This window comes from Tachysurus vachellii, chromosome 16 (genome assembly GCF_030014155.1).
Source record: "Tachysurus vachellii isolate PV-2020 chromosome 16, HZAU_Pvac_v1, whole genome shotgun sequence".
NCBI lineage: Eukaryota > Metazoa > Chordata > Actinopteri > Siluriformes > Bagridae > Tachysurus > Tachysurus vachellii.
Genome location: NC_083475.1, coordinates 15810312 through 15827469, shown reverse-complemented (window position 1 = coordinate 15827469; position 17158 = coordinate 15810312). Strand labels below are relative to the sequence as shown.

Sequence of the window (17158 nt, the reverse complement as noted above, 5' to 3'; positions counted from 1 at the left end):
AACAGATGCAAATTGTGTATAAAGTGTATATAAGATCACAAGTTTAATTATCGTACAAATGATCACCAAACGATCCATAGAAATGCACTTTAACATAACTTCAAGAAACTCAAGTATTTTACGCTCAGGTATTGATGAACGTTGGCACTGGAAAGGAGGATATGTGCAAATACAAAGACAACTCCAAAATTCAGTAGTTCATATTTAAAATGTTATCCTATTTAGAATATTACAAAGGAAATGGGGAGACTGGTGTCAACATGCTACAAGAATGTATTACTTTTTTGTTCTACTGGGGCAGAAACGTAGTCCTACTGTGCAAATTAAAGTTAACAGTACACAGCCTTTAGATATTTGCCATGTTCATTGCATTACATCTGTGATCACATATCTTATATGATTTCCAAATCTACACAGGTCCTCTATTACTAATTCAGACTAGGGATGTTGTGTTGCTATGGTAACATGAAACCAATAGTGAATGGGAACAGAAAATCATAATGTATATTCTGTATTATTCCTTTGGTCCAACAATGTTGCATATAAATTTAATTACAGAGACTGATTTGCATAATTGCAAGGTCTTCTAATTGCAAGATTTACTGCTGCATCAGCTGTTTTTGAGAAACTTGCTGGAAAAAACAAATGTTCCAAACTACTAATGTCCTCCATATGTCTGTTTTTTTATTCAGTTACAAAACACTACTGTACGGAGTAAATTAAATAATAATAAAAAACTTGAATTATGTCAATATCAGCTACATTTTGCTATTAACTCCATATGCCTGGATTTATGGAGGTACATTTAACTAAATATGTCTTAAGGTTCATTTTACCCCCTTTTTTCATATGGTTAAGTAAGTTAAATAATTAAATAAATAAATGTTCAAAGTTAAATAAGCCTCTAGGACACAACTAAACGTCCCAAAATCTGAGCTCAATAGCACAAACTGTTTTAATTTGCCATTAAAAATGAACATTTACGATTCAATTTATTTTTCCTGCTTTATGTTTTCTCGATTTTTTTTCTCTAATTAAATGTTTCCTATTTCTAGGAGCAATTCCTTGCTCACACTTGCCCAACAAATTCATGTATGAACCGGATTATTTTCACTGCTGTCAAAATATTTGGATTTGATTTCTCAAAAATAATGTGATCTTTGCATTATGGAAATTTGTTAATATCCTAATAGACATGAAGGAATGAAAGAGATGTTAGCAGACAAATGATTGATTCCATTTTTGGGATCATTTAGATTTAAAATTTAAATCGTTGTCGTGCATTTGATGACTTAAGAAAATAAATCCTCATGCTACATTATCTGCTGCTGTGAATTTTGCCTTGTACAAAATCTGCACTGTGATGAACGCATGAGGTTGACGTGAGGTGAATGGAATCATCACAACTCCTCCTTGCTGTAAAGCGCTTCCATATGTGTTCATTTCCTTGACTAAAGTAAAATTTCTGCTCTTTCTACATCTTGTTGCGCTTTTTTGTTAAGGTTTTAATTGGACATATGGCTTGATGGGTTCTAGCTCTTATTCATGTCAAACTGAAGAAGCACCATGACCCTGGATTGCTTTCATATGCCTGAGGTCTTTCCCCAAATCAGGAAATTGTAGACTTTAAATTCACACATTATAATTTTTTCTATATTTGTTGGATAAAATGATTTATCTTTAGAATGAAAAAAAGCAGTAACATGACAAGCTGTGACCTGTTTTCTAATGAACCTGTTCCTTTTGAGAGCAGGCTTTAGGTCCAGGTTCCTTTTTTCCATGTGATCACTGATTATAATAAATGAAAATTAAAGAATGAGTGATTCACTTTACAAGAGTAGGAAATGTACGGTATATGTACCCATAAAGCAGGAGTAAAAACATTTGCATACATTTTCACCATATGTGTTGACATCTACATCATCCAGGTGAATATTCAGGGTTCAACACTGCTGTTTTAACTTTCAAAATCACACACACACAGAAAATAAGGTTTTTAAAATTTGCATGCCACTGTTATGGTTGTCATTTAAAAAAATAAATATTTAAAACATCAAATATTGTCAACATTTTTTATATTATGCAAAAGACAAAAATTTAAAGGCTATTGTTTGATATGTCACTGATAATGTAGTTATCATTAGACTGTCAAACGTCACATTCCATCACATCACCATTCAGGAGACGCGTTTCCTCAGTCACTGCCTTTAATCCACCTGCTTTCAGCAAGTTCTAGAGGCAAGAGAGTGACATAATCTGTGTGTACACAGGACACCTGGCACTGCATGTTATCCTCTGGCAAAATGATGGAATTTACAAGCTATGACAAGAGAAAGAGAGATATCCGGTGATACAAACCAAAAACATGGCCACTAAGCAGTGGGAAAAGATCTGTGGCTTTCAGGGTCTCATGTGATTATGGAGTCTGTGGAGGTTTGGGTGAAGGGCAGGAACCCTGGCTTTCGAAACTGGATCCCCTTCCTGGCCACTGTTGAAGAGAACAAAGATAGTGTTTTCGATATATATGAACACACACAAGCTGGTTAAATCTGCATTTGTACTCTTACAGTACATGCTTTCCTAGGCCCGCAAATGCGTAAATACTTAACATATTAACAAACCAGAAGTGTAACAGTACATCAGAAAAAAAAAAAACTCAGATAAAAACCAAAAATATCACAACCAATGTGAAAATGCAACAGCAAATAAAAAAACCTAAACTAAAAACACCTCACACTAAAATACTAGAAAAAAAAACAGCGGCAAATCAGAAAACAATAAAAAAAACAGCAGCAAAACCAAAAGCATCGCAGCAAATGTGAAAATGCAACAACAAATCAGAGGAAAACAACAAACAAAAGCAAAAGCACTACAGCAAAATCACAAACACAAAAACATTTCAGAAACATTTCAACATTAACTCTAAATGCTACATGTACATTCTTCTTTAACATCCATATAAAAGAAACATAACGCTCATATCACAAGGAGCATATCACTTAAATCAGACACAGATGTATAAATGATCATTATGCTCTAAATCACACTTAGCTCCTGATTTTAATAGCATATACACTTTCAGCACAAATAGAGGAAATTAACATTAGGTCTCTGTGGAATGGAATCATTTCTATACTTTAGCATCCGACAGACCAAACTTCTGACATTTTTCTACATATTCAATATGTTAACCATGTCACACACTGAAAGATGCTCTTGTAAGTTGATGAATTGTTGACACCTTCTCCTTACCTCACACAGGGCATGCCAGTGGGTGATGGGTTTGCGTGGGTAGGCCAGCATCTCGTTCCAGTGGTCTCGACCCAGACCTTCTGCATCGGGGCCGGTCCGACACACACCGATAACCTCATTGTGTCCAACTCTGGTGATAAATATACATTAATATAGCATTATTGTGGACAAGCTGGAATAATACAAGGGCCAAAAGTCTTCTAGAGCAGGAGCGGCAAAAGAAACAAAGGATTTCAGAATGTCAAAGTTAATTCTTAGGTCTGTCATGTTTAAAAATAAAGTATAAAACTCTACCTCTACGAAAAAATTGTTTGTAAAGGTGGCACCGTCCTTACTGAGAGCATCCCAAAAAAACAAACTGAACTTGGGATCTATACAACTCTACAGCTATACTCTACCATTAAATGAAAGGTGGCAATAATTCTGTTGCAGATTCTAATTTCAGTTGCTTAACCTGCTACATGGTTAAGAAGACTTGTAAACAGACCCCACTCACCTGTCATAATCCATCACCATAATTGACAGGCTGACCTGCTCCACGTTCTCAGGAGGAATGTCAAAGATGATGGCCTCGTTGTACACAGGGTTGAGTGTGCCCTTCTTAGTGGTGGTCTTCCGTTTCTTCAGCCTTCGTCCATCGCAGATTAGCGACACTTTTACATACGGGTCTAAGGAAGCAAACGCTCCCGTTATGGTTCAGACTTTAAACAGTGTCTACGCCTGCTTCAGTTTTGCTTTTGTGATTTCTTCTGAAATAAGCAAGTGATGGTTTAGGATACTTCACCTATTAGTGCATGAATCTCATTGACACTCACCAGACGAGCCAGTGATGTCCATGGCTTTAAGATTACGGCACTTGATGACAGTCAGTGTCATACGGCCAGCCGTGGGAAGGTAGCAGAGGGAGTACATAATTTCCCCTAAATCCACACTCTCCTGTGGAGAAGCACAAGCATCACATCAAATATCACTGAGGTTCACAACATGCCTGTAAGACAGATTACTAGAGCAAAATAAACACACGCTTGTTGGCAAATGATAGAACGCAAATTCTTAAAGATTTTCTTTGCCCCTGTGGAGACTGTGACTGTACCATGAAAATAAACCACTGCCTCTCAAACTAAATAATGTTATTTATCTCAGCTATAAAGATTCCCCGGGAGATGTTTACCCTTCAAGAATCTGAAATTAGAGAGTCTTTTTAAACCTGCCTGTGAGACAAGTGCTGTTTCTAATGTTTAGTTTTTTTATATTTCTGGAAACAAATATATCACAAGAAGTCACAGTACATTCCTTTAATTAATGCATATTTTCTTTACATTAAATAATTAATTCACTACCATAGTTGATGATTATATACACATCATTACAATATGCTCAAACATTCTGTTCACAACATGATGAATGTTTCAGATTTGTATCAAGTAATCTATATTAGTCATGTATGAGTAGAGTAAATGCTGCGAAAGGTGCAAGAAGTTGAATAAAAACACACATTCACACACAGACAATTTAGAGATGCCAAACGGTATACAATGCATGTCTTTGGGAAATCTTAATTATTTAAACTGGAGTACCCAGAGGAAACCACCAAAGCACAGGGCCATACCCTACCCTACAACCCTTGACCATAAAAACTCAACACACAAGGTGGAGGCAAAAATCACACCCCAACCTTGGAAATGTGAAGAAAACATGCTAACCACCAAGCCAACAACCACCCCTCCTTACCATGTTCAATCTTTATTAAACACTTATCCGCTGTGCTCGGAAAGTATAATGACCCAATAAGTGTAATGACTTGAAACATTGTGTTATCAGTTTACTGCCTTTCATTGTTCCAGCATTAATTAATTACGAGAGAGTATTTAACAGAAATGAGACTTTCATTGATCATTTATCATTTTGTGTGTATAATCATTGCCTTTACCATTAGTCCACTAGTAACAAAGGTGGTAATGGTGGATATCAGTGTCCAATACTTCTGACTTAGCCATATGGAAAGTCTTTTCATGTTTATGCCATTTCTGGTGGTACTTATTTAATAATCAATTCAATACACTGGTTTTTAAGTACTGAATAATTCTTAAGAAATATTTTGAAGGCTGCTTTTTCACTGTATTAAATGTAAGATAATGATCTAAATATGGTACAAATGCTGAAACTATAGTTATTCTGCTGCAACACACAGTAACTCATAACAAGAGGGTTACAAACAAGAGTGTCACAAAATGACGTGCGTCACTAAATGACGACTGTCAATGACGAGAGTGGCATAAAAACGACAAGAGTGTCGATAAATAATGAGTGTCATAAAATGACGAGAGTGCCACAAAATGGTGAGAGTGTCACTTAATGATGAGTGTCACTAAATGACAAGAATTGTACAAAAGATCCTTGACCATGTAAAATACGTTTTACCAAATTTCAGGTTTTTGGTGCAGGTCATTATATACATGGTCCTATTATGGATACTGAGAAATTACTTTCTGGCATGTACCACTGACTACTACTTAACCCGAGTACTCTATTAATTATTACTATTATTAGAATTCCAGGAACACTACTGGTATTAGACTTGTACTCTGCATGCTCTTGAAAAAATATTGGGTCTTTGGTCAAATAAGATATAGTGAATACAGTGGAATGGTTATCAGATGTTCTATTAGATGTTCAGATAATTACTATTCATCAAAATCACAATTTATTATACTGAGGAGTAAGTAATTTACATTTACGGCATTTGGAAGACGCCTATATCGAGAGCAACGTATAAAAGTGCTTTGAAGTCAAACACCGATTCAATAGGTCACAGACTTTGCATACTATAAGTCTAAAACTGTTGTGAGGAATTATTATGGCACTTTTTTTTAAATAAATACATAAAACTAAAAGGAATGAAAACGGTTCTAACAACTGACTTCTTAAGTACTGAATCATTAATAAAGGGACTGCTTACCTTAAGAAAAAAAAATATATTTAACGCTATTCTAGGGGGGCACGGTGGCTTAGTGGTTAGCACGTTCGCCTCATACCTCCAGGGTCGGGGTTCGATTCCCGCCTCCACATTGTGTGTGTGGAGTTTGCATGTTCTCCCCGTGCCGCGGGGGTTTCCTCCGGGTATTCCGGTTTCCTCCCCCGGTCCAAAGACATGCATGGTAGGTTGATTGGCATCTCTGGAAAATTGTCCATAGTGTGTGATTGCATGAGTGAATGAGTGTGTGTGTGTGCCCTGCGATGGGTTGGCACTCCGTCCAGGGTGTATCCTGCCTTGATGCCCAATGACGTCTGAGACAGGCACAGGCTCCCCGTGACCCGAGGTAGTTCGGGTAAGCGGTAGAAGATGAATGAATGAATGAATGAATGAACGCTATTCTAGATAATTGTCACATAGTTTAGAAAACACAATTCATAGTGCCCTTGTTGGTCTGTGTGGTACTGATGCTTCTCTGCGCTCATATCAGGTATGAAACAAATTAACAAATTGGATTGTCTGAATTGTTGTTCTCTGATTTATTATTTTGTTTTCAGATTTGTTAATTTGTGTTTTTTAATTGTCTTTTTGTTTTCAGATTCGTTTTTTTTTTGTTGTTTAATTTTAATTGTTAAATATCCCTTTACCACAATTAATACTGTTTCGCTTTGTAGTATACATTTGTAAAAGCATAGAAGAGGATGGCTCCCATTTTGAGTCCGGACTTTCTTTGACATGGTTAACCCTAGCTTGCTCATTATGAATATAAATTTGGATTTCTATAAAGCTGATTTGTGGTGATGTCTTTTTGTTAAGGCCAGTAGATGCCGAACACTGGGTTAAACTAAAAGAACACTAGGGTAAATTGCTACCACTTTTTTGGAAATGTTAACCCTCATTCTAGCACAGGAAGCATGTGGAGCTACAAACGGTATCCAAATTAAACCCATGGCGTCAAATAGGGATGAAATAGAAGGTTTGACTGCGAGGCGGAAGTGTTTCTGCTCAAGGCTGCAATCAATGGCATGGTCTATTCTGGGTGATCTGCGTAACCAGACTGTCTACACAGTTGTAGTTCATGGAGCAGCTGGTTCAGAGCATTAGCTTAGTCCCTGGAGCATTACAACATCTTTTATACTAGACATACTAGTAATAAAGATGATATTTTATTAATATTTATTATGATGTAGTTCAGATTTGTAGTAGGCAAAACAATGACACATTACACAGATTAAAATTTCCGTACGCATTGAGGCGAAATGAAACTTGATGGAAATATTAAATATTAAATGATGTATTTATCCAAGAATAAGCCATTTTACTGAGCCACACCACCGGCTTTGAAAGACTTGATCACTAATAAATTGAATAAATCCCGAGAGATGTGGCTTTTCATGACTAGGACAGACAGACAGTGAATGAAAAATTCACAGACATAACACATCAAACTATCCAAAACATGACAGGGACAATAATACACAGCCATGTCAACATTACACAATCTTACACAGAATGAAGTATTGAGAGGCATCTAAACAACAATAATGAGATGAAATGAAACAACAATCGTTGTTTATGAATTCTGCAGAGAATGTGATGTGTCAAACATTAGAGAGTGAAGATTGGGGGCTCAGTGTGAGTGAGCCACCACAGAGAGACAACTTTCAGCATTAAAAACAAAAAGGTCAACTTTCCTTATATCTACCCGAGCTGTGCAGCACGGTGAGTCGACTTTATTAGAAAACACATTTGCTTCAGTGAGCGATAACTCAGCATGACAAAGTCTAGCCATTAATATTTTAATCGCATTTGCATTCACTCACTCACTTATCTCACTTATTTTCTACCGCTTATCCGACATATGCATTCAAATCTTATGAAATTTTTATAACATGGACCAAAGTTCATAATTCAATGCCACTTTGTCTTATTTTCTTATAACATTCATCTGTCTTTGTGATTTCAAATACCAGATTATAAACAACCACAATGTTGGGGGCAGAGCGGATAACTGTATATCATTTTTGAGTCAGTTGCATTCAGAAAACTACTGAAGGAAACAAATCTATATCTATATGCCTTTACTTATGTTTTTGTTGCATAATTTCTCTTATTTGTTTAGAAGTTGGATGAGTAAGAAATGCTGTTTTGGGAAAATAATCAATGCCGTGGTGGTATGATGCATGAAGTTCATCATATTGCAATAACAGCACATACTGAAGTGTTTTATTCCTCTTATACCATAGCAATTTAGCAGCAATTGCGTCTCCCTTCAACACATACTTTTAATCTTTCATTGTTCAATTTTCTGTTGTGGAACATAAATACGTTTTCTTACAGAATGCTTCACCATATTACAGACTACAGACATTCTGTGTGTGTGTGTGTGTTTTTAACACATCTATTACTATCCTTCTTGTACAGTATACTGTAATGAATGTTCTACAGAGGTTCAGAGTTGCAGGAGTCTTAAAAAAAAATAGTACACTTGTTTAGTATTGGGAAAACAGTTCCTTCCACATCCTTAAGATGAAAACACTGCCTCCTAGCACTGAAGACTTAAGTGTGAATCAAGAACAGTGTTTTAAAAGACATAAAACAAGACTGTGACACTGCATGACTGAAGATGTTACATAAACTGAGAGATCGTTTCGAGTGGGATGAAGAAGCCAAATAGACAATAGAACATATCCGAAGGCTGACATGGAAAGAAAACAAGTCATGTTTGCCTTCTTTTTCAGAATCAAGTCGACAGTGCAGAAGAGGGACGGTAGGACATGGCTAATCAAAAGTCTCCAGCATTAGTCATTTCTAATGTCTGTAGTTCCTTGTGGCATAGGAGGGAGCTAATTTTGTCTCTTAGGATTAGGTGTGTGGGTGTCCCAAAGGGTGAATCAATTTTGAGTTGAGCCCTCCTTCAAGCCCGGCTTTGCATAACATTTGTTTTCACTTGATGAAAGACCCTGCTCTCCATTTGCCATATTGGTGCTTTTGGGCTTCAGATTTTGAGAGACAATGGCTTGAAATTAAATTAATGATCTGGATCATTGATTGTGTTGATTATATTTGTGATTTTTTTTTCATCTCTTACATTTTAAATGCAATTAGGATGAATTCAAATTTTTTGAAAACATCATTTAGTGCCACACTCGCACAAAAAAAACCACTATACTCACTGTAGTGGCGGCGAGAATGTCCTTCCATACCACGGCCTCACGTGACAGGTCTGAGAGCTCAAACAGGTTGTCTACCACCACCTCGCCGATCATGTCATGACTTGTGAAGCGGTCAAAATCGTAGACGCTGAAGTGCAACTTGCGGTTACACAGCTGATCGTACTCCACCGGGAAACAAAACACCTCATCGAATGTAGGGTTTAGTGTCTTTCGGTGGACCCGTGTCTGGAACTTCTTTTTACGCTCAGGGAGCAAGTAGATCTTTACGTAGGGGTCAGAAGTACCTGTGAAGTCCTTGGCCGGCAGGTCCAATGCTTTAAGGATGCGCACTACCAAAGCCTGCTCTTCATAGTCATACTTCAGAGCAAAGCTAAGCTTGCCACATGTCTCCACTGGCTCCTTGTTCCCTTCCTCCGAGTCCACAGACTTCTGCTTGTAGAGTTCTGGCTTTATGCGTCCGATGCTGACTGCTGAGGACTGTCTCACTGGCAGGGTGTCCATGGTGAAATCCACACTAGTGACGTTCATCTGCCGTCTGAGATGGCGACGAAAGGAATTGTGTCTAGCAAAAAAGGAGATGAGTTATTGCAGGAGAATAAGAACATTTGAGATCAAATTTCTGAAAAACAGACATTTTCCCTGTCAGAACCAATCTGACTCTGTTTCCTCTACTTTTTAATTATCATTGTCCTGTGTTTGTGGATGCATGTTGACCAGACAAATCTACAGAAACAAACAGGTGTGTGGGAAAAGAAACAAAAGAAAAGCTGCACTTTTAGATCTAGCAAAAGCCTAAAGAGAGAAATATAAGGTAGTATTTTTGTCATTTTATCTTATAAAAAATGTACTAATCCACTTAAAGGGAAATGCTGAGTGGCAAAAGATGACTAGCTTGAGGAGCCTGGAGCTTTATACTACAGTGAAAACTCAAATGTTATCTCTCACGTCTATATTTGTAACAGTTTCATGCCTTGACACTGCAATAGTCAATTAAGACAATGCTTTATAAAAGATATTCATAAATAAAGGGCTTCCCCATATTGCATTATTTAACTGCTGATGTTTATGTGAAAGCATGAATGCATGCATGAAAACATGCAATAGTGTCATAATACATGACTTTGGAAAAACGTAGCAATATTCCTTCTTATCCAGTTATCCAAATAAATAGTCTAAATGTTAGCTGTATGCTGCCTTTCATACATAGATTCAAGTACTGAACAGGGTGTAGATTTGACCCTCAGTATTTTTGGGATTTACTGTTAAATGATCAAAGAACCCTTTTCTAGTAATGGATCTTCAGCCCCTTTCCTCAGATGCATAATGACTTCCCTATATGAACTATACCATGGCTTTTTCCTGTGGCTTAATGTCGCCTAGCAACTGGCACTTTTCCCACTAGTAAATATAACAAACGCTTTTTATAGAAAAACCTATGCACTCAGTTACAAATAAATACTACAAACCTTTGGATGACATTGACAATAGCTGTGACATGTCTAAAAGGGGTTAAATTGGGTTCCACATGCTCTTGGGCCTGTTACTGTATCTGTTTGCTTTCAATGATTACAAATAATATTAGCAAATTAGTGCCTATGTGACTCAAAGTATGAATGTTTCTGAATAGCTGATTCTTCCAATGAATCATAAGAATCAACGAACATTTTATTCAGTAGCATAAAAATATTCAGTAGCAGCAGCAGGTTTTACGAATCTGTAATGAAAAATCCCTCTGAATTCGGTAAGTAATTTTAATAATTGTAACATAATCCTTCATCATAGCCATAGGAAACAGAAAACATCCCCTCCTTGCCATATGATGCATAACTGTTCTTAATAAGAAATCCGATATATCAGGGTTATAATTCTCTTTAGGTATTTCTCTGGTGTCAAACTCATGTAAGCGATCTTCGATTAAAAGTATAATATCAAGATTATTTTAAACAGTTTAACTGTTCCATAAATGATATTGTCTAGGATTAACTCTAGTATCTGTTTCCTCAAGATGAATAAAAAATCATTACATTAACCCTCTCATTCCTTCATTTGGCTCTAGACGACTGGTGATTAGCTGCCCAACATGGCCAGACCCAGCTGAGCCTGACGCAAGAATTATGTGTCCATGTTAGCAGCCAGATGGCCAGAGAGGGGCAATTATCTGTTCACAGACTGAACACATATTATGAACTTAGCTTTTATGTCACAAATTAACCTGTATGATTAAACATATTCATTCTAAGTGTTGCTCTAAAGTATTTATGAGGAACACTATTTTTTTATTAGTTTTCTGCAGAAAATCCAGTTAGAGGAAATTGTAATAGATTTCTACTGTTGCATAAAGGAGAGGGGAAAAAAGCCACCACTGAGGACAAAAGCTGCACAATTCACACATTTAGCAGCTTGTGTTTTTTTTTTCAGTCTACCAGCCGTACAGCCCCCTTGGCATGTTAGTACTTTAACATAGCTGTTCCATTGTGCTATGTGACCATGCACACATGCCAACAGAGGCAAAGCGGGAACAGACAGCCCTTTTCTCTTTTAGCGAGATAAAATGGCTCAGATAACTGTGTTTTTCAAGGACCTTTGGCCAATGTGATATAAGGTTAGAAAGGATGTACTGTATTGCAAAGAATTAAGTTGGCTTAATGTCTTTCATTAAAAGAAAACAAGAAGAACTGAGAACAGTATGGAGCTGCTCTGGTGACACTGTGGTTAATTTTTAATAAGTTCTGGCTACAAATGAATACATTAAGGCCTTGGGGTAAAATATTAAGGTCATAACTTTATGCAGTTGTGGACATCATACTTATACATGACCTCCAATTAATCATTTAGCACAAATAAGTGAGAAAAACTGAGCTTGGCTTTGAGGATTGTTTTTATGCATATCCACCTTATATATATATATATATATATATATATATATATATATATATATATATATAGGTATAACTCCAGTATGATTTTATGCATCATTTGAAGATTGAAGCAAAGTTTAACATTATTAGTCATCACAGCGCTTAGTCTCCTGTGACAAAAATGGTCTAATTCAATTGATTTCTCCGTGACTCAGACCTTTGAAAATACATTAGCTCCCATGTCACATCAACTATATTGGCCTCAATCTGGTAAGTCATGGCCAAAACCTCTGAAATAATAACCACCGTGTCACCTCAGCAGCTTCAAATAAATATGACTAAAGAAAATATATCTCATGAGTTAAATCGAGTAGTTTTACAATCTATACAAATAATCAGCGAAAGAAACAGAGGTTACACAGCAAAATGATGGAGACCAAAAAGACAGCGACCCCATGAATAAAGCAGGAGAAAACAGATCCTTGTCCCATTATTTTTACAGCTGACCTTTAAGCTCCCACATTTAGCGCTTTCTCTGTATTCTACCAACATGTAATTTAGGGGCTACATAGTTTATTAGGCTGCATCAGGGTTTTAATGGCGGCTCTGTGGGAACTCAGTAATGGCCACCATCAGTAGAGCAGTGCAGCTGTTTGTTACGTCCCCAGCAGAACAAGCTTTTACAGTATGTCGGTTCTATTGCATGGCAATACTAATTACAAGCCCTTTCGCTTTAAATGTAGTGTCGAGAACCAAACAAAGAGGAGAACAGCTGATTGTTTAATTGCTGTTGTCATGGCAGCATGACTCGGGTGCTCAGGCTGGAAGGCTGTAGTGATTACAGGGCTAGTAGAAGAAGGTAGGGGGCTTGTTGCAGCCCTGTCAGACATGGAGTGAAAATAGCTAACACTGCCGTCACAAGCTTATAAATTTGATACAAACATCATTAATTAGTTCTAATGCTGAAAAAGGTTCTTCGCGCGCTGATTTCATTCCTTAATTGCAACAACCTTGATAACTACTGAGGCAGCAAGGGCAAAAACTCTGCTTCCTTTACTAAATGGAAAGGAATTTCCATTTGCAAATACATGGTTATATATGGTACAAGTTATACTTTATTCAAAAACTGTGTAATAAAACTGGGACAAATACAAATGTGATTAATGTCCAATCTATAGTATGTGAAACATATCCTTGGATTTGTACTCTTTTGGACTCTACAGTACTTGTATTGACCTGAAATAGACTAAAACTAAGAAACGTCTATGCCCTTTTGATTACAGTGATATATAGTGACCTAACATTTAAAAACCCTTTTTATAATATTTATAATGATGTAAATGTGAACTGCAAATTTGTAAATTTAAATTAAAGTTCTAGATATAATGGCCCATGTGTATATTTGCACAAGTGTGCCCAAAATTGGGAATGTCACAGGGATGGAAGTCATATTTTTTGTATAAATAATTAATTCAATCCTTTTCAGTAAGGGCTTGATCCTGGACAGGTAAATTAGAATTGCCAGTCCATCTACACACATAATTTTGGACAGTGGGCAGAAACCACAGAGTACTGGAAGGAAACACACGCTTTTAAACGGGATTAAACCCATCACCCTGAAGCCGTGAAGTGGCATAGCTAACCATGCCACAAACATTCAAACTATTTTTTTAATTAGCAGAGCAAATAAAACAATCATTTTCATGAAAATATTTTAAATATATCATTTTAAGACCTGCTGTACCAATTAGCCATGGAATAAAGAGAGGCAAAAGTGTTACGTGAGATGAGAGAAGTTGAAGGATGGGTCAGATATTTGAATAAGTGAGAGGAATTACTTATTCTAAAATTAAAAACATCTAGGGACCTGGGATCTCCAGTAAGAGGTTTCAAGAACTAAAAGAAGAAAAAAAAGCTTATTGGAATTGAGTAGCAGTTGGAAATTGTTTTGTGGACCTGGAAAGCTGAGAGGAGCCTTCAGAATTGAAATAGAGAGAAGCTCATGAGAGAACCTAGATACCTGGAGAATGAGGTGGGTTCAGTGCTCTGTTTCTGAATCTTGGCCCTCTTACTCAGGCGTTCACGTATTGTCTGCTGCACCTCAGCCGGGATGTCTGGAGATGTCTGGCTGATCTTCATGGCTGCCTCAAGTGACTTCACCGATCTACAACCGTTTACCTTCACCTCAGGCACCTTCCTCCTCTGGTCCTCCTCCTCCTCTTTCTTCTCCTGCTTCTCAGCTTGTAAAGCCTGGCGCTCCAGAAGCGATGGCGTGACATGAGGTGTGGGTGCTGGTGCCTCGGGCAGAACCCCTTGACGAACAGTCTCGCTGTGAGAGGAGAGCGCCTTGCTTCTCCAGATGGGCCAGCACAGCTTCCAAAACACAAAGAGAGAGACTACCAACAGGGCGAGTCCACAGAAACCCACGAGCACAGCTAGGAGACTTACAGAGATGTCTACAGGCAATGGTTTAGTGGAGGACAGTTGAGTGAGCAGAGGAAAAGATTGAGAGTAAATAGAGGTGATGTAAGAGAGCGAGAGCAATAGGCAGAGAAGTAAAAGATGATGGGGTAAATTGAAAAGACAGACGAGGCAAACAGAAAATGCCAGCAGCAATGAAAGTGTGGAACACACAAGGAAGAGAGTAATAGAGAGAGAAAAAAAGAAGGAAATGCATAAGAAAGGGACATAAATCCTGTATTGCAGAGAAGGGAAAAGAATTAAATGCAATAAAATTGTAATAGAAAATGACAGGGGAAGTCACAGTGTCAATAAATCACAGAGTTTAAAAGCATTGTCATTTGTCATGTTTAGCCAATTAGAGCTGGGTTATTACATTGCGTTCACTTACATGTTTACAAGCAACTGGAAACATACTTAAACAACACATGAAACACTCTGAAAACCCACTAAAAATGTACATTACATGTATACCATTTACATGCGGGTGCATTCATGTGTGTTTGCAAGTATGATAGTGTATAAGTATGTGTGTGTATGTGTGTATGGGTGTGTGCGTGTGTGTGTGTGTGTCTGGGGGGGTGTAGTCGGGGAGGTCCTGCATTGTATCTGAAGGTACCGAACGCAACAGAGACGTTTCTAAGACACAGGTGTCACCATAGCAGCAGACTGGGCTTCATGGTCCTGGTGCACAATAGAATAATCAATGCTTTCGAAACATTTACCTTTCTGGCCAGAACATGTGTTATTTTGACATTTACAACCCTGAACACATTGCTTCATTTGCATATGCACCTGTTTATGCACCAGTATAATAACAGGAGGATCTGTTGTGTGAAGAATCAGTGCTTTTTTATTTAAAAAAAAAAAAAAAACATGCTTTAATGTGACATCATTTATACTTAATGAGGAATATAATCAGTGATAGTAAGCTTGTATATATGGCACGAGCTAATAATAGTAGACACATATTGTGTGTGAAATAAATACTGAACGCATGTCCACAGTACTGACACATTTAGTAGCCAGTCTGTGTAATAGATGATGATGATGATGATGATGATGATGATGATGATGATGCTCCTACCTGTTGCACTGCACTTACAGGGTTTACAGTGATACTGTAGTAAACATTCCTCTAGTATTTCTCGAGCACATCTGACACTTAATATAGCAGTAAAAACTTTCTAGCACAATTGAATTGGAGAGTTAAGTCAGAAACAGCAGCTTTCAGCAGTTTAAACAGCCATTTTAGTCACATTTACCTGAACTTCCTTTACCTGGTATTTTGCTCTCGGTTGGAAAGATGTCCGCGCATTTCTCCCGGTCGACGTGACCGGCGAGGCACAGCTCGGTGATTATCTGGAGAGCCCTTTGGCACAGGCTCACGCCGTCCTCGGTTCGTGCGCTCATGTCTTTCCGGTTAATCCATTGTATGTTGGAGGAGCCGCGCGCGCGAGGGTTCATCGGGACGCCGCGTGCGCTGCCAAAACGCAAGGAGAATACGAAGCGCGCGACGTGTCCACGTGCGTCTCATTCATTGGCACCTGCGACTCGCTGCGCTCGCGGAAGCTTTGGAGAGAGTGGACGCGCTGTAGCGTGCTTCGTCACGAGCCAATAGGAAAACAGGGCACAGAGTGTTCTGTCTGATGGACAAACACTGTTCATCCGGTTATTTCAGATATTCACACTTTTATAAGTTACACCATATAAACCTACATAAAATAACATCAAATGCATGAAATAGCAATAAAAAGTTTGCACTGCTGCAACTCTGGTGTAGCCAAGCATTTATTTCCCCTGTGCATGTACATGCATGCACAAAGCCATGATTTTATTGATAAAGCTATAAGCAACAGTTGAACTGAGTTTCTTAGTTGAAGGAAAATTAGATATCAGACAATAAACGCATCACATCTAACCTATGAACTTGGATAATTACTCAGTACAGTCCTAAGATACATGTGCCTCTATTTCTTCGGTTCTTTACTCAAAACCAGCAATTAGCTCTCATGCACTTGATGGAAAAATTAAAGATAAAGCATATAACTGTGGGTTTGTCTGATCCTTTCATATATGACCTCTCATTATATCTGTATAGTGACATTACAAAGTAAAAGAAAGCTTGTTAGAAGGTAGCAGAACTGGTGCCTTTGGTGAGTGTAGAATAAAGCCTACCCATTTAAATCAAGTAACCAATCTTCATCCTGATTAGTGCATTATTTAGTTTCAATGCATATCATTTATTTATGTAGCTTCTGCTCTTTCTTATCTGAACACTAAAGTATGTACCTAAAAGGGACAACGGTCGCTTTGCTCCTGCCATGTAAACTACAAGCATCTTGTCACATGCTAGTATGAATGTAACGGCACAGTTGTAATGCTGTTTTTTTTTTTTCTGAATCATCCACTCTTGCTAGAGATATTTGTGAAACAAC

At 37.7% G+C, this 17158-nt stretch overlaps 1 protein-coding gene across 1 annotated transcript; it reads right to left on the bottom strand.

The window, feature by feature from the left end:
• Positions 1–703: 703 nt before the first annotated feature.
• On the bottom strand, positions 704–16326 carry syt10 (synaptotagmin X). The gene is made up of 7 exons (XM_060890095.1): positions 16001–16326; positions 14281–14716; positions 9403–9964; positions 4068–4188; positions 3749–3920; positions 3253–3382; positions 704–2488 (listed from the first exon to the last, which is right to left on the bottom strand). The coding sequence occupies exons 1-7, from the start codon at positions 16185–16187 to the stop codon at positions 2417–2419; spliced, it is 1680 nt and encodes a 559-aa protein (XP_060746078.1). The 5' UTR covers positions 16188–16326; the 3' UTR covers positions 704–2416.
• Between the last annotated feature and the right edge of the window lie 832 nt (positions 16327–17158).

Excerpts from the sequence above, each read along its gene's own strand:
- syt10 (XM_060890095.1), bottom strand. The coding sequence starts at position 16,187 with ATGAACCCTCGCGCGCGCGGCTCCTCCAACATACAATGGATTAACCGG. Across the intron at positions 14,717-16,000 it reads AACCGAGAGCAAAATACCAG|ACATCTCTGTAAGTCTCCTA; the intron begins GTAAAGGAAGTT and ends CATTGCCTGTAG. Across the intron at positions 2,489-3,252 it reads ACTGGCATGCCCTGTGTGAG|TGGCCAGGAAGGGGATCCAG; the intron begins GTAAGGAGAAGG and ends TCTCTTCAACAG.